We start from the raw sequence: 19,225 nt of genomic DNA, 5'->3' as shown, positions 1-19,225 counted from the left end.
ACCAGCAAGTAGTCAAGGAAGTTGTCAGGAGAAAGAAAGAGGCTGATGTTCTTCTGCTTAGGAAACTAACAGATAACTTTTCTCACATCTTTCCTGAGCATAACTTCAAACCCAAGCTCAGCCCCTCATATATACCAATAGATGCAACAGCATAAACCTATTTATACTCGTATTCCCTTCTAGGCCCGTGGCCGTCTCTGCTGCTTGGCCCGCCGCCTACCAATGAAAAATGAGTAAGCAGTCAAGCAACGGTGGGAGTGACGGTGAGGCTCATCGAGCAGGTGTCTGCAAACAAGAGTGCCTACTCATTTGTATTGGTATTTTTATGGGTATGGGATCTGTTATCTGGAACCCCGTTATCCAGAAAGCTCTGAATTATGGAATGGCCGTCTCCAATAGACTCCATTTTATACAAATAATCCAAATTTGTAAAAATTATTTTCTGTGTAATAATAAAACAGTCGCTTGTACTTGATCCCAACTAAGATATAATTAATCCTTAGTGGAAGAAAAACCAGCCTATTGGGTTTATTTAATGTTTATATGATTTTCTAGTAGACTTAAGGTATGAGGACCCCAATTACAGAAAGATTCTTTATCCGGACAACTCCAGGTCCCAAACATTCTGGATAACAGGTCCCATACCTGTAATAATAAAACAGTAACTTTATATGATTTTCTAGTAGACGTAAGGTATGAAGATCCAGTTTACGGAAAGATCCATTATCCGTAAAAACCCTGGTCCCGAGCATTCTGGATAACAAGTCCTATACCTGTACAGCTTTTTAATGTCTTTGTAAGAGGTCCACTTTAATGTTTAAAATATTTAATAGAGTGTACTACCTACTTATATTACGTAGAGGTTATATGCTTAAAGGATTTAAGGACGTAGTCGAATTTTCTGTCCAGACAGTGTGCCTCCATTTCTAATCAATGTGCTGCTGAGTTCTAGTGCTGCCATTTAATGATCACACCCTGAGGAATGATACCAGCGAATAAACCAACAAACCTGCCGAAGACGGTCCAATGTGAGGATATTCTCTACAGCGAGCACACTGCGCAGGTACTTCTCTGTATACGCCTCGGAATCCGCAGATCCTGTATCGTCGACATTTGCCGCCATTCTGGCAAGAGCCTCACGGTCTTCTGCCCCCTGTGAGTCCTTGGGACAAAATAATAGAAAGTTTGTTACACTTAACTTACATCCCCGCTGTAGGAAAGGGAGCAGTCACAAGAATCTGTGTTGGTACTGCACTGGGTTTGATTTGAAGAAAATAATGTGAGTTACAAAACAATCCCTCTGATAGGTCCCCCAAGAATTGGGCAGTTTATTCAGTGGCTTCTTTATCCTCCATGCCATTACTTATTATAGTATTCAGTAGGGATGCACCGAATCCACTATTTTGATTTGGCCGAACCCCCTCGAGAAAGATTCGGACGAATACCAAACCTGAATCCTAATTTGCATACGCAAATTAGGGATGGGAAGGGGAAAACATTTTTTACTCCCCTGTTTTGTGACAAAAAGTCACGCAATTTCCCTCACCGCCCCTAATTTGTAAATTGGCATTCGAATTTGGTTTGGCCGTGCAGAACGATTCAGCCAAATCCGAACCCTGCTGAAAAAGGCGAATCCTGGCCGAATCCTGGATTCGGTACATCCCTAGTATACAGAGATGCATATAACACAAAAACAGAAGACAGATAACAGGGTGTAAACACAATTTATAAATGGCATAAGCAGCTTATGATTGTGAAGCAATATGTCTTACTGTATATACTCGAGTATAAGCCGACCCGAGTATAAGCCGAGGTACCTAATTTTAACCATGAAAACTAGGAAAACTTATTGACTCTAGTATAAGCCTAGACACAACTACAGCCCTGTCTCCCAGCAGCGCACATTCTGCCAAAGCGACCCCCCCAGCGATCAACCGGATTTCTTTACAAAGTTGATGGTGACAGAGAATTGCCAAACGGATTACTGTGTGCATTGTCCCACTGTCCCACTACCATGTGCAGAGGGTGCTGTGTGATATTGCCATCACTGTTAATCCTTGATACAACCAACAGAGGGCGCTGTGTGATATTGCCATCACTGTTATTCTTTCATATAACCAACAGAGGGCGCTGTGTGATATTGCAGTCCCTGTTATTCTTTCATATAACCAACAGAGGGCGCTGTGTGATATTGCAGTCACTGTTATTCTTTCATATAACCAACAGAGGGTGCTGTGTGATATTGCAGTCACTGTTATTCTTTCATATAACCAACAGAGGGCGCTGTGTGATATTGCAGTCCCTGTTATTCTTTCATATAACCAACAGAGGGCGCTGTGTGATATTGCAGTCACTGTTATTCTTTCATATAACCAACAGAGGGCGCTGTGTGATATTGCAGTCCCTGTTATTCTTTCATATAACCAACAGAGGGCACTGTGTGATATTGCAGTCCCTGTTATTCTTTCATATAACCAACAGAGGGCACTGTGTGATATTGCAGTCACTGTTATTCTTTCATACAACCAACAGATGGCGCTGTGTGATATTGCAGTCCCTGTTATTCTTTAATATAACCAACAGAGGGCGCACTGTTATTCTTTCATACAACCAACAGATGGCGCTGTGTGATATTGCAGTCCCTGTTATTCTTTCATACAACCAACAGATGGTGCTGTGTGATATTGCAGTCACTGTTATTCTTTCATATAACCAACAGAGGGCGCACTGTTATTCTTTCATATAACCAACAGAGGGAGCTGTGTGATATTGCAGTCACTGTTATTCTTTCATATAACCAACAGAGGGCGCTGTGTGATATTGCCATCACTGTTATTCTTTCATATAACCAACAGAGGGAGCTGTGTGATATTGCAGTCACTGTTATTCTTTCATATAACCAACAGAGGGCGCTGTGTGATATTGCAGTCACTGTTATTCTTTCATATAACCAACAGATGGCGCTGTGTGATTTTGCAGTCACTGTTATTCTTTCATATAACCAACAGAGGGCATTGTGGGATATTGAAAAACTCGGCTTATACTCGAGTATATACGGTACTTTACTGGTTCTAGTGTTGCTGATGTAAGGTCATGCCAGACTTTAAAGGGGAACTATCACAAAAATGAAAATGTAATATAAGCTGCAGCACACTGAAATAATGAAACTTATTAAATACAATCAATTAAATATTCTGTACTGTTTCTGAAATAAACAAGTTTATCTTCACTATTCCTCTCATAGCATCTGTTTCTCTTCATTCTCTCTTCATGCGGCAGTTGGGTGTCAGATATTCATTGACAGTTAGATCCAATATATCTTATAGGGGGGCTCCTTTTGCCTAGAAGATGTATTAGAAACTCACTCTATTAAACTCACCAGACATCATGTCTCTCTACATGCAGGATTTGTGCAAAAGGCAGTTATTTTGTTAGATTTTGTTTGTACTGGAATCAGTTATTTGAGTTAGTTCTAATTCATCTGCTAGGAAAGGAGCCTCCCTATAAGATATATTGGATGTAACTGTCAATGAATATCTGACACCCAACTGCTGCATGAAGACAGAATGAAGAGAAACCGATGCTGAGAGAGGAATAGTGAAGATAAACTTGATTATTTCAAAAAGGATGCAGAATATTTAATTGATTGTTTTTAGAAAGTTTCTTATTTCAGTATGCTTATATTTAAATTTTCCTAATAGTTCCTCTTTAAGAGTGGCTAAACGTGTGTGATTTTGTTACAGTGACTCCCTGCAGCTCCACCACTAGCACCTCTTGAAACACCATTCCCATAACCTACCTCTGGAATATTAGAGACGACTTCCACGGTCACGCCACAGCTGGAAATATTACTGCGGTGAGATATTCGCCTTAGAAAATTCTTAGCAAATCCCTTAAAAGAGAAGAAACAAATCCAATTACTTTAAAACTTTTGCCAATAATGAATTTTATTTTTATATAAAGAGAGGTGGAAACATCACCATTTTTTCTGCCCATTCAATGCTCAAGATAATATATTTCTTGTAAGTCCTTAATTTGCTTAGTATCTACTCCGTCCAAATGGCCCAGCTATATGGAACAACTGCAAAAGCAATATGTTTCCAATAGTTACAGAGATCTCAAATAAACATTCGTCCTTCAACGTTGCCTTTATTTGGACTTCAGGCCACAAGGGGGGCAGCCTTGCATTTTGGGAACCAATGTTTTAAACAGAAGTGTAGAGTAGAGTGAACAATTGATGCAGTATAGTATAGATGTTAGTATAGATATGGGTATATATCATTTATGTGAGTGTAGGGAGGGGTGTGTGTATAGGGCTGGGTTTCATTTGGAGGGGTTGAACTTGATAAACTTTTTAATTAACTATGAAACTATGTAATCTAATTAATGGGCAAATGTTTTCACTGTGCACCCACTGAGGAAGCCCAAGGCCATTAAAATTATCGCTGTCACTTCTTATAAAACCACATCCTTCATAGTTTCATAAATCTTTAATTGTTGTGTCCAATTGGTTTAAATTACAGATTTGCTTATTTCAACTAATACATTTTCTTTGTTCTTTTTAAAGGTAAGTAAAACGTACTGGCACTGGTTACTATTCACAAACGATCTTACTTACATGAATATTCCTATATATATTAGTACTGAAGCCTGCCATAGGTACCTCTTACATGCCCAAGCTAAATAAATATTGCAAAGACTGAAATGAAACAATGTTCCTAGTAGTTTATTTATATGCATGCCAACATGTCTGATAGGGAAGCCGTATCTTCTGTAGATTATAGAATTGGTGAAATAAATCAGTAGAATCCCAAGTCAGAACTGATCCGTTTTCTTTCTATTTTATAAACTTACTTTATACACCCAACACTAAAGGTCCATTTTAGACAGAGTTGGCAGCTTATCTGCCCACGTATAGGCGCTCCATCGGGGATCCCTCACCAATAGCTCCCTGAAAATAGGCCAGATTGTAGTGGAGCATACACTTCAACGACTAATCTTCCAGACAGACTTGTAAAACGATTAGTAGTTTATTAGGTACATAAGGATACAGCCTTACGTGTTTCGTATCTTATAGACACTTAATCATAGCCTATGATTAAGTGTCTATAAGATACGAAACTGATTAAGTGTCTATTAGATACGAAACGCGTAAGGCTGGATCCTCATGTACCTAATAAACTACTAATCGTTTTACAAGTCTGTCTGGAAGATTGGTCTTTGAAGTGCCTGCTCCACTACAATACAGTTATCCGCTCCCTCAGCTGAATGTTCAGGGTGGTGCACCAGGACCGCTTCCTGTATTTGGTGAGTTTTACGTTTTTGAGACCAGAGAATTCTATTACATTTTTTATCGGCTTGTGACCACTATTTTCATTCAGTTTAAAAATCCCGTTGTGACAAGGAGCACATCGGCTAGTTGATGTGGAGCTTGCCTCGATGGCCTGCAAGTACAATTGTTGTGATCCAGTTGTTTGGCCCTCAGGGTGATATCACCCACCACAAGCTGGGAATTTTGTGGAAAAAATGGGGTCACCAAATGAGCAGATCTTTCTAGGTGTGGCCAGCTTCACTTGTGCTTAGACCAGTGATCCCCAACCAGTAGCTCGTGAGTAACATGTTGCTCTCCAACCCCTTGGATGTTGCTCTCAGTGGCCTCAAAGCAGGTAATTATTTTTGAATTCCAAGCTTGAAAGCAAGTTTTAATTGCATAAAAACTAAGTATAGTGCCAAGTAGAGCCTCTTGTAGGCTGCCAGTCCACATCGGGGCTACCAAATAGCCCATCACATCCATTATTTGGCACCCCAATGGACTTTTTTATGCTTGTGTTGCTCCCAAACTCTTTTTATATTTGAATGTGGCTCATGGTTTAAAAAGGTTGGGGACCCCTGGCTTAGACTATCAAAGGCATAAGGGTCAGGGAACACAGGCAGATTCAGCGAGATTAGTCACCTGACTTCCTCCCCTGACTTCCCACCGGCTAAAATGTAAATCGCCAGCGGGATTGCACTTGGAGAGATTAGTTTTCTGAAGTCATCCGAAGTTTCCTCGTCAGGCAACTTCGGAAAACGAGTCGCTCCGAGTGCCATCCCGCCGCAAATTTACATTTTAGCCTGCAGGAAGGCAGTTTGGGGAGATTAGTTGCCCTGACGAAGAGGAGATTTGTCATCGGGCGACTAATTTCTCCGAATCTGCCTGTGTGCCCTGACCCTAAATGGACAAAAAGAGAACACTAATGTTTACAGCTATAAACTCACCCTGCTGTTTCACCAACCCACTTACCTGCCGGCTGTAGACATTGACGCAAATGCGCTTGCGCAGCACAATCTGCATTTCTGCTGGGTGGCTGAGCTGCACAGTTACTCGGACAATCAGGAACACCCGCTCCTCAGGGGCACAACCTTTACTGAGCTGGGGGCAGTTATGGACTGTACAGTCCCAGGAGGCTTCTGCCTTCATCTGAGCAAACAGAAATGATTATACGTTATACAGTATATATATATATATATATATATATATATATATATATATATATATATATATATATCAGGATATTAAAAATTGTAAATTGAACATGAAAAACCGCACTCACAGGGCTTATAAGGTGCAAAAAAAAAAAGGGTTTATTGCAATGTTTCGGCTCCTATACTCAAGCCTTCTTCTTCACACCACCTGAAGAAGGCTCGAGTATAGGAGCCGAAACGTTGCAATAAATCATTTTTATTCTTGCACCTTATAAGTCCTGTGAGTGTGGTTTTTCGTTGTTCAATTAATATATATATATATATATATATATATATATATATATATATATATATATATATATATATATATAGATACACAAAACTGGAGCACTCGTTATATAGCAACAACTGCCTGGGTGCAGAATTCAAAAAATTATGTAAACCAAATTGCTGTACAAAAAACGCACAACCAGGTCTTTTAAAAGGTGTCCAAAAAACCAAAATTTTATTTCGACGTTTCGGCTTCTATACTGAAGCCTTTCTCAAGAGGTGAGAAAGGCTTCAGTATAGAAGCCGAAACGTCGAAATAAAATTTTGGTTTTTTGGACACCTTTTAAAAGACCTGGTTGTGCGTTTTTTGTACAGCAATTTGGTTTATATATATATATATATATATATATATATATATATATATATATATATATATATATATATATATACACTATGTAACATAAACAATACAGCCAGTTTGTCTGTACGTTGTAAAACAAGAAGTTGCAACTAGGATTGATACATGGTTACATAGTATGCTTTTATTTCCTTCTTTAGTTGAATTGGGGTTTTAATACAAAAGTGTTCCGAATTTTAATGTGATATCTAAATATGTTTTATATGTGAAACTTAAAAACTTTAGTACTTGACGCATAGTGATGATGATGATGATGATGTCAGCCAATTAACCTTTCCCACCATCAAGGGTATTTATTGCTTTCATTGTGTACCTATCTGTACTTTGAGAAAGGCCTCGGAGAGGCCGAAACGTTAGTCCTCTATTTAATAAACCATATTTCGATTTTTTAAGACCTTCTTTGTTGGATAGAATTTCTAAAACATTTTGGACACTGCACCCAGGCACGTTTGCACCAAGTTACGTGAGTGCTAACTTCTCCACAGACCGCTATTATATATATATATATATATATATATCACCAGCATATTCTGTAGCGATTTAGAGAGATTTTTCATTATTTCCATCATTCGCTGCCCCAATGGAGCTTAAAGTCTAAGGTCGATACCACATTCGTCTGTATGTTTTAGAGTGTGAGAGGAAACTGGGAGAACATAGAAGTGCCTTGCCATTCTGGCTAATTGAACAAATGTAAGCAAATTAAAACTACTGAAATGTTGCTCCTTCAAAGTTAATTGACTTGAAAATAAAGTTTCCAAAACTGCACAATATGAATTATACTTCTGAATCCTCTGAAGGGGAAGCACAATTTAAAAAGGAAGAAGTAAACTAATTTTTATTATACTATTATATTATTTACAAAATGTGAACAAGTTACAAACTTGCTCTGCACTAACCTCACTCTCATGGTGATTTACAATTTGTAGGTCAAAGAACTCGCCCTCATCTTCTGCTGTGAGAGTGGAATCCCAGCCTGCAGGTTCTAACCCATCCAGGTCATCTTGAGAGCTGAAGTCGTCCACTGCAAAACACAAGTCTTGTTATTGGTTTCCCAAATTCATCAGCAGAACATCTTTAGCAACAGGCAGATCAGCAGATAGAAGCTCCCGATAGGGGATTAGTTATACAGGCATCTGATGGGGATTTTAGTGTGTTTGACAAAACAGGTTCTACGTACCATTAAGATCTAAGAAAATGACAGGAATGTGGGACTCCATTCCCAAGACAGGAGTCCTATAGCAGAATAAAAGATAGAAATATATTAGGTAAGTACACATCTCACTATACAATCTAACAGAATATTCCCCTGCATTGCCCCACACATAATGCTTTTCTATAAAGCTTCAAGGGTTTGTTCACCTTTAAATTACCTGTTATTATGATGTAGAGAGTGATATTCGGAGACAATTTGCAATTGGTTTTAATTTTTTATTATTTGTGGTTTTTGACTTATTTAGCTTTTTATTCAGCAGCTCTCCAGTTTGTAATTTCAGGCATCTGGTTGCTAGGATCCAAATTCCCCTAGCAACCATGCATTGATTTGAATAAGGGACTGGAATATGAATAGGAAAGGGACTGAATAGAAAGATGAGAAATAAAAAGCAGCCATAACAATATTTGTAGTCTTACAGAGTATTTGTTTAGATGGGGTCAGTGACCCCTAACTGAAAGCTGGAAATAGTCAGAAGAAAAAGGCAAATAATTAAAAAAACTATAAAAAATAAAGATTAATTGAAAAGTTGCTTACAGGTAGTTATTCTATAGCATACTAAATGTTAACTTTGAAGGGATACTGTCATAGGAAAAATGTTTGATTCAAAATCAGTTGAGCTGAAACTGCACTGAAATCCATTTCTCAAAAGAGCAAACATATTTTTTTATATTTAATTTTGAAATCTGACATGGGGCTAGACATATTGTCAGTTTCCCAGCTGCCCCCAGTCATGTGACTTGTGCTCCGATAAACTTCAGTCACTCTTTACTGCTGTACTGCAAGTTGGAGTGATATCACCCCTCCCCCCCCCCACAGCCTAACAGATTTTTATGGTGTAGCTTATATTTCTAAATGACACTGTTTCAACTGCAAATAATTCACTGTACAATATAAAAAAATTTTCCTGAACCAACAAGTGTATTTAGTTGTAATATTGGTGTGTAAGTGCATCTCAGGTCATTTTGCCTGGTCATGTGATTTCAGAAAGAGCCTGCACTTTAGGATGGAACTGCTTTCTGGCAGGCTGTTGTTTCTCCTACTCAATGTAACTGAATGTGTCTCAGTGGGACCTGGATTTTACTATTGAGTGCTGTTCTTAGATCTACCAGGCAGCTATTATCTTGTATATTGTTAACCTTTTACAATCTGACTGCGGCTCTACTACTTTGTGAGTCCAGGCCTGTGCCGGCCTCTTCTGATGTTTCCAGCTGTTATCTTGTGTTAGGGAGCTGCTATCTGGTTACCTTCCCATTGTTCTGTTGTTAGGCTGCTGGGGGGAAAGGGAGGGGAGTGATATCACTCCAACTTGCAGTACAGCAGTAAAGAGTGACTGAAGTTTATCAGAGCACAAGTCACATGACTAGGGGAGCTGGGAAACTGACAATATGTGCAGAAATTATTCTTTTTGAAAAAAAAGAAAAAATTGGCCCATGACAGTATCCCTTTAAGCCCTGAAATACACTTGTATTTCAGAACAAACACATTTCAAGGGCATATTTCCCACCTGTTTACCCTGAACATTAACGTCAATAATGACTGCAGGGAAATGTAGTTCTGTAACAAGTGGGCGGGTATAAGAATTTCTCCCATGGACAGATAAGTGTTTGCACTGTTTGGAGAAAACAAAGCTTTACACTTCATGTAGTGATAGACTGCAAGAATATCCCTGTGACTGATACCAGTGTTGTTTCAGCATAATTTTCCCTTTGTAATTATTATGCTCTCGCTAATTGATTCAGGATGTCAGCGTTGGGCTGGTTTATTACCACTAAATTGTGTGTAACATTACTCACCTCCTCTCCTTTTCATGTATAATTAATGCAGAGGGTTCAGAGTGGGTATTAATTTGCCTTTTATAAATGCCTGGGAAATTGCACAGGGGCTCCTGCCGACTATAAGAAAGCCGCCATTTAAAGCCAAAGGCAAAACAATGAAGAGCAGTTTTTATAACGGCAAGTGGGATCATTAACACTGGAGATATTCCATTTTCCCTAATGCTTAAAGTGTCAAACTACATAAAAGTGATTTATTCCCAGCGAAAGGTCAGAATTATTTTGATTGAGATTTGCATAATAAAGGATTAAGGACAGAGACCTTTAAACCGGTGATATCAACAGCATAAAAATTAATGCTGGACAAAATGCTGATGGCTGTGAATTGTGTCATGTTCAGAATGGCAGAAATTCTAATGACATTAATGAGATATATTAACCCATGCATTTACAAACTCCCTTAAAGGAGAACTAAACCCTAAAAATGTATGTGGCTAAAAATTTCATATTTTATATAGTGAACTTCTTGCACGAGGCTAAAGTTTGAGCTTGTCAATAGCAGCAATGATCCAGGACTTCAAACTTGTCACAGGGGGTCACCATCTTGGAAAGTGTCTGTGACACTCACATGCTCAGTGGGCTCTGATTGGCTGTTGAGAAGCTAAGCTTAGGGCTCGTCACTAATTATCCAGCAGAAAATGAGCTTCCCTGGCTGTAATATAAGCTGATGCTACAGGTTTGCTGATTATTCAATTCTGATGCTAATTGCACTGGTTTCTGTGCTGCCATGTAGTAATTATGTGTATTAATTACTAATCAGCCTTATATTGTGACATTTCTATTCTATGTGTACTGTATATTGTGAGTGGCTCCCTAAGCTCAGTAAGTGACAGCAGCACAGAGCATGTGCAGTGAATCAGCAGAAAAGAAGATGGGGAGCTACTGGGGCATCTTTGGAGACACAGATCTTTACTGCTAAAGGGCTGTGGTTGCCTTGGGCTGGTACAGAAGCACAAAACATCATGTACAACATTTCTACCTACTTCTTTAGTTAGGCTTTAGTTCTCCTTTAAAACTATAGGGCCCATAGAGACCATGCTTGCTTGTTTCTTCTACCACAATATACCATACAACTACCACTAAAGGTGTTGGCTGACACTCTGCTGAATTCAACAGGAAAGCTGGAAAAATAACCCCATATAGGGACATACCCTTAATAGCAATGACCTTTATAAATAGCTCTAAAAACACTGAAATTGTTTAACTACTACTGGAAAAAGATCAGATTTACAATGACAAATTGATGGTTTTAGACAGGCTATTCTTCTCCATACCAGTTTCCGGGGGCACCGGGAATTCCGCTTCCAGCAGACGGCACCATGACGGCATTCCTCTCTTCAGTGAGCGTCAGTCTCATTTCTAACAACTGGGCCTCTCGTTCTGCATCATCTTCTGTTTTATCTGCGGCAGGGCAAAAATATAACAGCAATTCATTATCTTTTACCTGTACAGCCCAAAGAAATCTCTTTCCTGGTTTCCAATTCCCCATTGCATCAACAATAAAGTTCTTCTTGCTACTACTATACAATCCCTTCATTCAGCTGCTGGCACTCGCTCTCAATATGTTCAACATTTGCTTTAGACCATTTAAAGGAGAACTAAAGCTTAACTAAAGAAGTAGCTAGAAATGTTGTACATGATGTTTTGTGCTTCTGTACCAGCCCAAGGCAACCACAGCCCTTTAGCAGTAAAGATCTGTGTCTCCAAAGATGCCCCAGTAGCTCCCCATCTTCTTTTCTGCTGATTCACTGCACATGCTCTGTGCTGCTGTCACTTACTGAGCTTAGGGACCCACTCACAATATACAGTACACATAGAATAGAAATGTCACAATATAAGGCTGATTAGTAATTAATACACATAATTACTACATGGCAGCACAGAAACCAGTGCAATTAGCATCAGAATTGAATAATCAGCAAACCTGTAGCATCAGCTTATATTACAGCCAGGGAAGCTCATTTTCTGCTGGATAATTAGTGACGAGCCCTAAGCTTAGCTTCTCAACAGCCAATCAGAGCCCACTGAGCATGTGAGTGTCACAGACACTTTCCAAGATGGTGACCCCCTGTGACAAGTTTGAAGTCCTGGATCATTGCTGCTATTGACAAGCTCAAACTTTAGCCCCGTGCAATAAGTTCACTCTATAAAATATGCCATTTTTAGCCTCATTCATTTTTAGGTTTTACTTCTCCTTTCATTTTAACACCCCCCTCACTGTATTCTCACAAAAATGTAATCTGTCTGTTTCTGTAAAGCCCTCAGAACCCCAAACTGGTTACTTTCATTGAGCCTATGATATTCTACAGGGGCATTGTATTGCAGACTGGTCTAATAATGTTATAGTTATTTGATTTGCTAAATGAGTCTAAAAATCCAAATTTAAAAACATATATATATTTTTCTCCTAAAGGAAAAGGGTAACCCTGGAGTCCTAGGCAAACAGGACAATACTCATGCCTGAATACCTTGCTTGCTGGCCAGTTTTTGCAGTTGTTGATCTAAGTATTCCTGACGTTTGGTGAGAGCATTTAACCATTTCCTCCTCAGTCTCTCCAGATCTCGGTCCTTGGTGAACAGGAGACAAAGAAAAAATAAAATGTTAAAGAGAAAATCCACATTGGATTAATGCTTATTATAGTGTATGCAGTGGTATTCTAAACAATTGATCTTTCATTTGATCAACTTCTTTCATTTCCTTGTGTGTCTTATTTGGCTTTTTATTCTTGCAAGTCTGAAATTTCCTAGCAACTTTGCTATTGGTCTTCATTATTTATATTTTATAGTTTTTGAGTTATTTGCCTTTTTTGACTCTTTCAACCTTGCACTGACCCCATCTAAATCAAATGTTCAGCAAGGCTACAAATGTATTGTTATTGCTACTTTTTATTACTTCCCAGAGACTATTATCCACTGTTACTATAGGCACCATCTCTCCCTACTATACCTGCTATCCCACAGTCACACTCCCTTCCCAGAGACTATTATCCACTGTTACTATAGACACATCTCTCCCTACTATACCTGCTATCCCACAGTCACACTCCCTTCCCAGAGACTATTATCCACTGTTACTATAGGCACCATCTCTCCCTACTATACCTGCTATCCCACAGTCACACTCCCTTCCCAGAGACTATTATCCACTGTTACTATAGACACCATCTCTCCTACTATACCTGCTATCCACAGTCCACAAGGAAACTCCTTCCGCAGAGACTATTATCCACTGTTACTATAGGCATCATCTCTCCCTACCTATACCTGCTAACCCAGTCAGCACTCCCTTCCCAGAGACTATTATCACTGTTACTATAGTCCTACTATACCTGTCCTTCCCAGAGACCACTGTTACTATCTCTCCCTACTATACTGCTATCACAGTCACACTCCCTTCCAGAGATATATTATCCACTGTTTACTATAGACACCATCTCTCCTACTATACCTGCTATCCACAGTCACACTCCTTCCCAGAGACTATTATCCACTGTTACTATAGACAACATCTCTCCTACTATACTGCTATCCCACAGTCACACTCCCTTCCCAGAGACTATTATCCACTGTTACTATAGACACCATCTCTCCCTACTATACTGCTACCACAGTCACATCCCTCCAGAGACTATATCCACTGTTACTATAGCACATCTTCCCTACTATACCTGCTATACAGTCACACTCCCTTCCCAGAGACTATTATCCACTGTTACTATAGGCACCCATCTCTCCCTACTATACTGCTATCCACAGTCACACTCCCTTCCAGAGACTATTATCCACTGTTACTATAAGGCACCATCTCTCCCCTACTATACCTGCTATCCCACAGTCACACTCCCTTCCCAGAGACTATTATCCACTGTTACTTAGGCACCATCTCTCCCTACTATACCTGCTATCCCACAGTCACACTCCCTTCCCAGAGACTATTATCCACTGGTTACTATAGGCACCATCTCTCCTACTATACCTGCTATCCCACAGTCACACTCCTTCCCAGAGGACTATTATCCACTGTTACTATAGACACCATCTCTCCCTAGCTATACCTGCTATCCCACAGTCACACTCCCTTCCCAGAGACTATTATCCCACTGTTACTATAGACACCATCTCTCCCTACTATCCTGCTATCCCACAGTCACACTCCCTTCCCAGAGACTATTATCCACTGTTACTATAGGCACATCTCTCCCTACTATACCTGCTATCCCACAGTCACACTCCCTTCCCAGAGACTATTATCCACTGTTACTATAGCACCATCTCTCCTACTATACCTGCTATCCCACAGTCACACTCCCTTCCCAGAGACTATTATCCACTGTTACTATAGACACCATCTCTCCCTACTATACCTGCTATCCCACAGTCACACTCCTTCCAGAGACTATTATCCACTGTTACTATAGCACATCTCTCCCTACTATACCTGCTATCCACAGTCACACTCCCTTCCCAGAGACTATTACCACTGTTACTATTAGGCACCATCTCTCCCTACTAACTGCTATCACAGTCACACTCTTCCGCTTATCACTGTTACTATAGACACCATCTCTCCCTACTATACCTGCTATCCCACAGTCACACTCCTTCCCAGAGACTATTATCCACTGTTACATAGACACCATCTCTCCCTACTATCTGCTATCCAAGTCACACTCCTTCCCAGAGACTATTATCCACTGTACTATAGACACCTCTCTCCTACTATACCTGCTATCCCACAGTCACACTCCCTTCCAGAGACTTAATTATCCTACTGTACTATAGACACCATCTCTCACTACTATACCTGCTATCGCCACAGTCACACTGTCCTTCCCAGAAAGACTATTATCCACTGTTACCTATAGGCACCATCTCTCCCTACCATACCTGCATCCCACAGTCACACTCCCTTCCCAGAGACTATTATCCACTGTTACTATAGACACCCTCTCTCCCTACTATACCTGGCTATCCCAATACCAACCTCCCTTCGCCACGAGGACTATATCCAACTGTTACTATAGCACACATCTCTCCCACAATATAACACTGCTATCCCACAGTCACACTCCCTTCCCAGAGACTATTATCGCACTGTTACTATAGGCACCCATCTCTCCCTACTATACCTGCATCCACCAGTCAGCACTCCCTTCCCAGAGACCTATTATCCACTGTTACTATGAGGCAACCATCTCCCCTACTATACCTGCTATCCACAGTCACACTCCCTTCCCAGAGACTATTATCCACTGTTACTATAGGCACCATCTCTCCCTACTATACCTGCTATCCCCACAGTCACACTCCCTTCCCAGAGACTATTATCCACTGTTACTATAGGCACCATCTCTCCCTACTATACCTGCTATCCCACAGTCACACTCCCTTCCAGAGACTATTATCCACTGTTACTATAGGCACCATCTCTCCCTACTATACCTGCTATCCCACAGTCACACTCCCTTCCCAGAGACTATTATCCACTGTTACTATAGGCACCATCTCTCCCTACTATACCTGCTATCCCACAGTCACACTCCTTCCCCAGAGACTATTATCCACTGTTACTATAGGCACCATCTCTCCCTACTATACCTGCTATCCCACAGTCACACTCCCTTCCAGAGACTATTATCCACTGTTACTATAGGCACCATCTCTCCCTACTATACCTGCTATCCCACAGTCACACTCCCTTCCCAGAGACTATTATCCACTGTTACTATAGACACCATCTCTCCCTACTATACCTGCTATCCCACAGTCACACTCCCTTCCCAGAGACTATTATCCACTGTTACTATAGACACCATCTCTCCCTACTATACCTGCTATCCCACAGTTCACACTCCCTTCCCAGAGACTATTATCCACTGTTACTATAGACACCATCTCTCCCTACTATACCTGCTATCCCCACAGTCACACTCCCTTCCAGAGACTATTATCCACTGTTACTATAGGCACCATCTCTCCCTACTATACCTGCTATCCCACAGTCACACTCCCTTCCCAGAGACTATATCCACTGTTACTATAGGCACCATCTCTCCCTACTATACCTGTATCCCACAGTCACACTCCCTTCCCAAGACTATTATCCACTGTTACTATAGGCACCATCTCTCCTACTATACCTGCTATCCCACAGTCACTCCCTTCCCAGAGACTATTATCCACTGTTTATAGGCACCATCTCTCCCTACTATACCTGCTATCCCACAGTCACACTCCCTTCCCAGAGACTATTATCCACTGTTTACTAATAGGCACCATCTCTCCTACTATACCTGCTATCCCACAGTCACACTCCTTCCCAGAGACTATTATCCACTGTTACTATAGACACATCTCTCCCTACATATACCTGCTAATCCCACAGTCACACTCCCTTCCCAGAGACTATTATCCACTGTTACTATAGGCACCATCTCTCCCTACTATACCTGCTATCCCACAGTCACACTCCCTTCCCAGAGACGATTATCCACTGTTACTATAGGCACCATCTCTCCCTACTATACCTGCTATCCCACAGTCACACTCCCTTCCCAGAGACTATTATCCACTGTTACTATAGGCACCATCTCTCCCTACTAATACCTGCTATCCCACAGTCACACTCCCTTCCCAGAGACTATTATCCACTGTTACTATAGGCACCCTCTCTCCCTACTATACCTGCTATCCCACAGTTCACACTCCCTTCCCAGAGACTATTATCCACTGTTACTATAGGCACCATCTCTCCCCTACTATACCTGCCATATCCCACAGTCACACTCCCTTCCCAGAGACTATTATCCACTGTTACTATAGGCACCATCTCTCCCTACTATACCTGCTATCCCACAGTCACACTCCCCTCCCAGAGACTATTATCCACTGTACATAATAGGCACCATCTCTCCCTACTATACCTGCTATCCCACAGGTCAGCACTCCCCTTCCCAGAGACTATTAATCCACTGTTACTATAGGCCACCATCTCTCCCTACGATACCTGCTATCCCACAGTCACACTCCCTTCCCAGAGGACCTATTATCCACTGTTACTATAGACACCATCTCTCCCCTACTATACCTGCTATCCCACAGGTCACACTCCCCTTCCAGAGACTATTATCCACTGTTATTATAGACACCATTCTCCCTACTATAACTGCTTCCACAGTCACCACTCCCTCCCAGAGACTATATCCAACTGTTACTATAGGGCACCATCTCTCCCTACTATACCTGCTATCCCACAGTCACACTCCCTTCCCAGAGACTATTATCCCACTGTTACTATAGCACCAATCTCTCCCTACTATACCTGCTATTCCCCAGTCACACTCCGCCTTCCCACAGGACTATTATCCACTGTTACTATAGGCACCATCTCTCCCTACTATACCTGCTATCCCACAGTCACACTCCCTTCCCAGAGGACTATTATCCACTGTTACTATAGGCACCATCTCTCCCTACTATACCTGCTATCCCACAGTCACACTCCCTTCCAGAGACTATTTATCCACTGTTACTATAGGCACCATCTCTCCCTACTATACCTGCTATCCTACAGTCACACTCCCTTCCCAGAGACTATTATCCACTGTTACTATAGGCACCATCTCTCCCTACTATACCTGCTATCCCACAGTCACACTCCCTTCCCAGAGACTATTATCCACTGTTACTATAGACACCATCTCTCCCTACTATACCTGCTATCCCACAGTCACACTCCCTTCCCACAGACTATTATCCCCACTGCTACTACAGACACCATCTCTCTTTACTATACCTGCTTTCTCACAGACATCTGTGAGATTTCCACTGGATTCCATAAAGATACTAAGATAAAAGTATTTATTCACCAGGTTGCCTACAGAAAGTTATATGTGAGCATGAATCAAGCCTCTGTCATGTTCTGTTTTGGAAGTCCACAGCCCTTAAGTGTTAGTCAGGGATTGAAAACCATTTTTCTTCCAAAGCATTTCTGAATAGCGGTGTTTTATTGTACCATATATGCTGTAAATCAGCACAAATTAACGAGAGCAGTGTTAGTCTCTATGTGCACATTGATAATACATCTCACAAGCCTCTTACAGGAAGAACACTGTAATGCAAAAAGGAAATAAAAAGAGAAATGTAACAGGGGCGGCCTAAATAAATCCAGGGTCCTGACTGACGGGGCAGATAAATTGTTAAGATGCATTAAGGATCCTTAATAAAAGAGGCCTTGAAGACTGTGCTCAGGCGGAGGAATCACACCGGGGAGGCAGTCAGGACCATGGCAAATGAGATGAGCTGATTAGAAACTGTAAAATCTGCTCGATTATTGCGGTGCTAAAAGCTGTACATAAAGGAGAATGCCATAAAACAGGGGCACACTCAGACCAATATGCTCCATGGCACCTGACTAAGGTTATTCCAAGGCCATTGATAAGTCCCAATTTCCTAGTGTCCCTGCTCAGTGCTGTGATGGTGCATAGTCTGCTGAGAGGAGATGATAACTTTCAAGACTAGATGGGAATTTTACCTTTATTTTTAAATTGTGTGAAGAGAACATCCCTTCTCTATGTCTAGATTTGTACATACAAGTAGGATCTGTTATTGCCTTTGTCATTGAGAGTACAGTATGAGGGTATAGGTTATAGTCAACACAAAACATTACTCCTCTGTATTCATATATATTGTATTGCTGCTGCCATATTGCTTTAATAACTTATTGTGTACAATAGACATTTATGAACTGAGCATTATTTATTCCAGAGGATCATCTATAGCACTGGCTCTTTGTTCAGCACTGAAATCCGCCAATAAGGCTGCACTGTGCAAAGGGAGACCCGTTTCCTTTTGCTTAGGTTTTGGATCTTGCAAAGAGGATCATTTCACATATTTGGTATTTATAGAAATAAGGTGAATAGCCTGGGAGAATAAGGCAAAATCTCTTCTGAAAGGTGAGCAAAGTGGGTGAATACTTATAACAAGACTTAAAGGAGAAGGAAAGCTACTGAAGCAGTTTATTGCCAA

General features: G+C 40.9%; 1 protein-coding gene across 1 annotated transcript in view; it reads right to left on the bottom strand.

Moving 5' to 3' along the window:
- The window catches only part of LOC108718298 (kinesin-like protein KIF13B), a 123,624-nt gene that overhangs the window by 23,587 nt on the left and 80,812 nt on the right, over window positions 1-19,225 (bottom strand). The window contains exons 27-33 of the mRNA XM_018266021.2: window positions 12,667-12,766; window positions 11,473-11,599; window positions 8,331-8,386; window positions 8,050-8,174; window positions 6,284-6,460; window positions 3,800-3,892; window positions 1,010-1,162 (exon numbers count right to left, since the gene is read on the bottom strand). Coding sequence (XP_018121510.1) covers window positions 1,010-1,162; window positions 3,800-3,892; window positions 6,284-6,460; window positions 8,050-8,174; window positions 8,331-8,386; window positions 11,473-11,599; window positions 12,667-12,766 — 831 coding nt within the window. The remainder of the gene's footprint in view (window positions 1-1,009; window positions 1,163-3,799; window positions 3,893-6,283; window positions 6,461-8,049; window positions 8,175-8,330; window positions 8,387-11,472; window positions 11,600-12,666; window positions 12,767-19,225) is intronic.

This window comes from Xenopus laevis, chromosome 5S (genome assembly GCF_017654675.1).
Source record: "Xenopus laevis strain J_2021 chromosome 5S, Xenopus_laevis_v10.1, whole genome shotgun sequence".
NCBI lineage: Eukaryota > Metazoa > Chordata > Amphibia > Anura > Pipidae > Xenopus > Xenopus laevis.
Note: the sequence above shows the minus strand (reverse complement) of the source record. Positions and strands in the feature narration are given on the sequence as shown.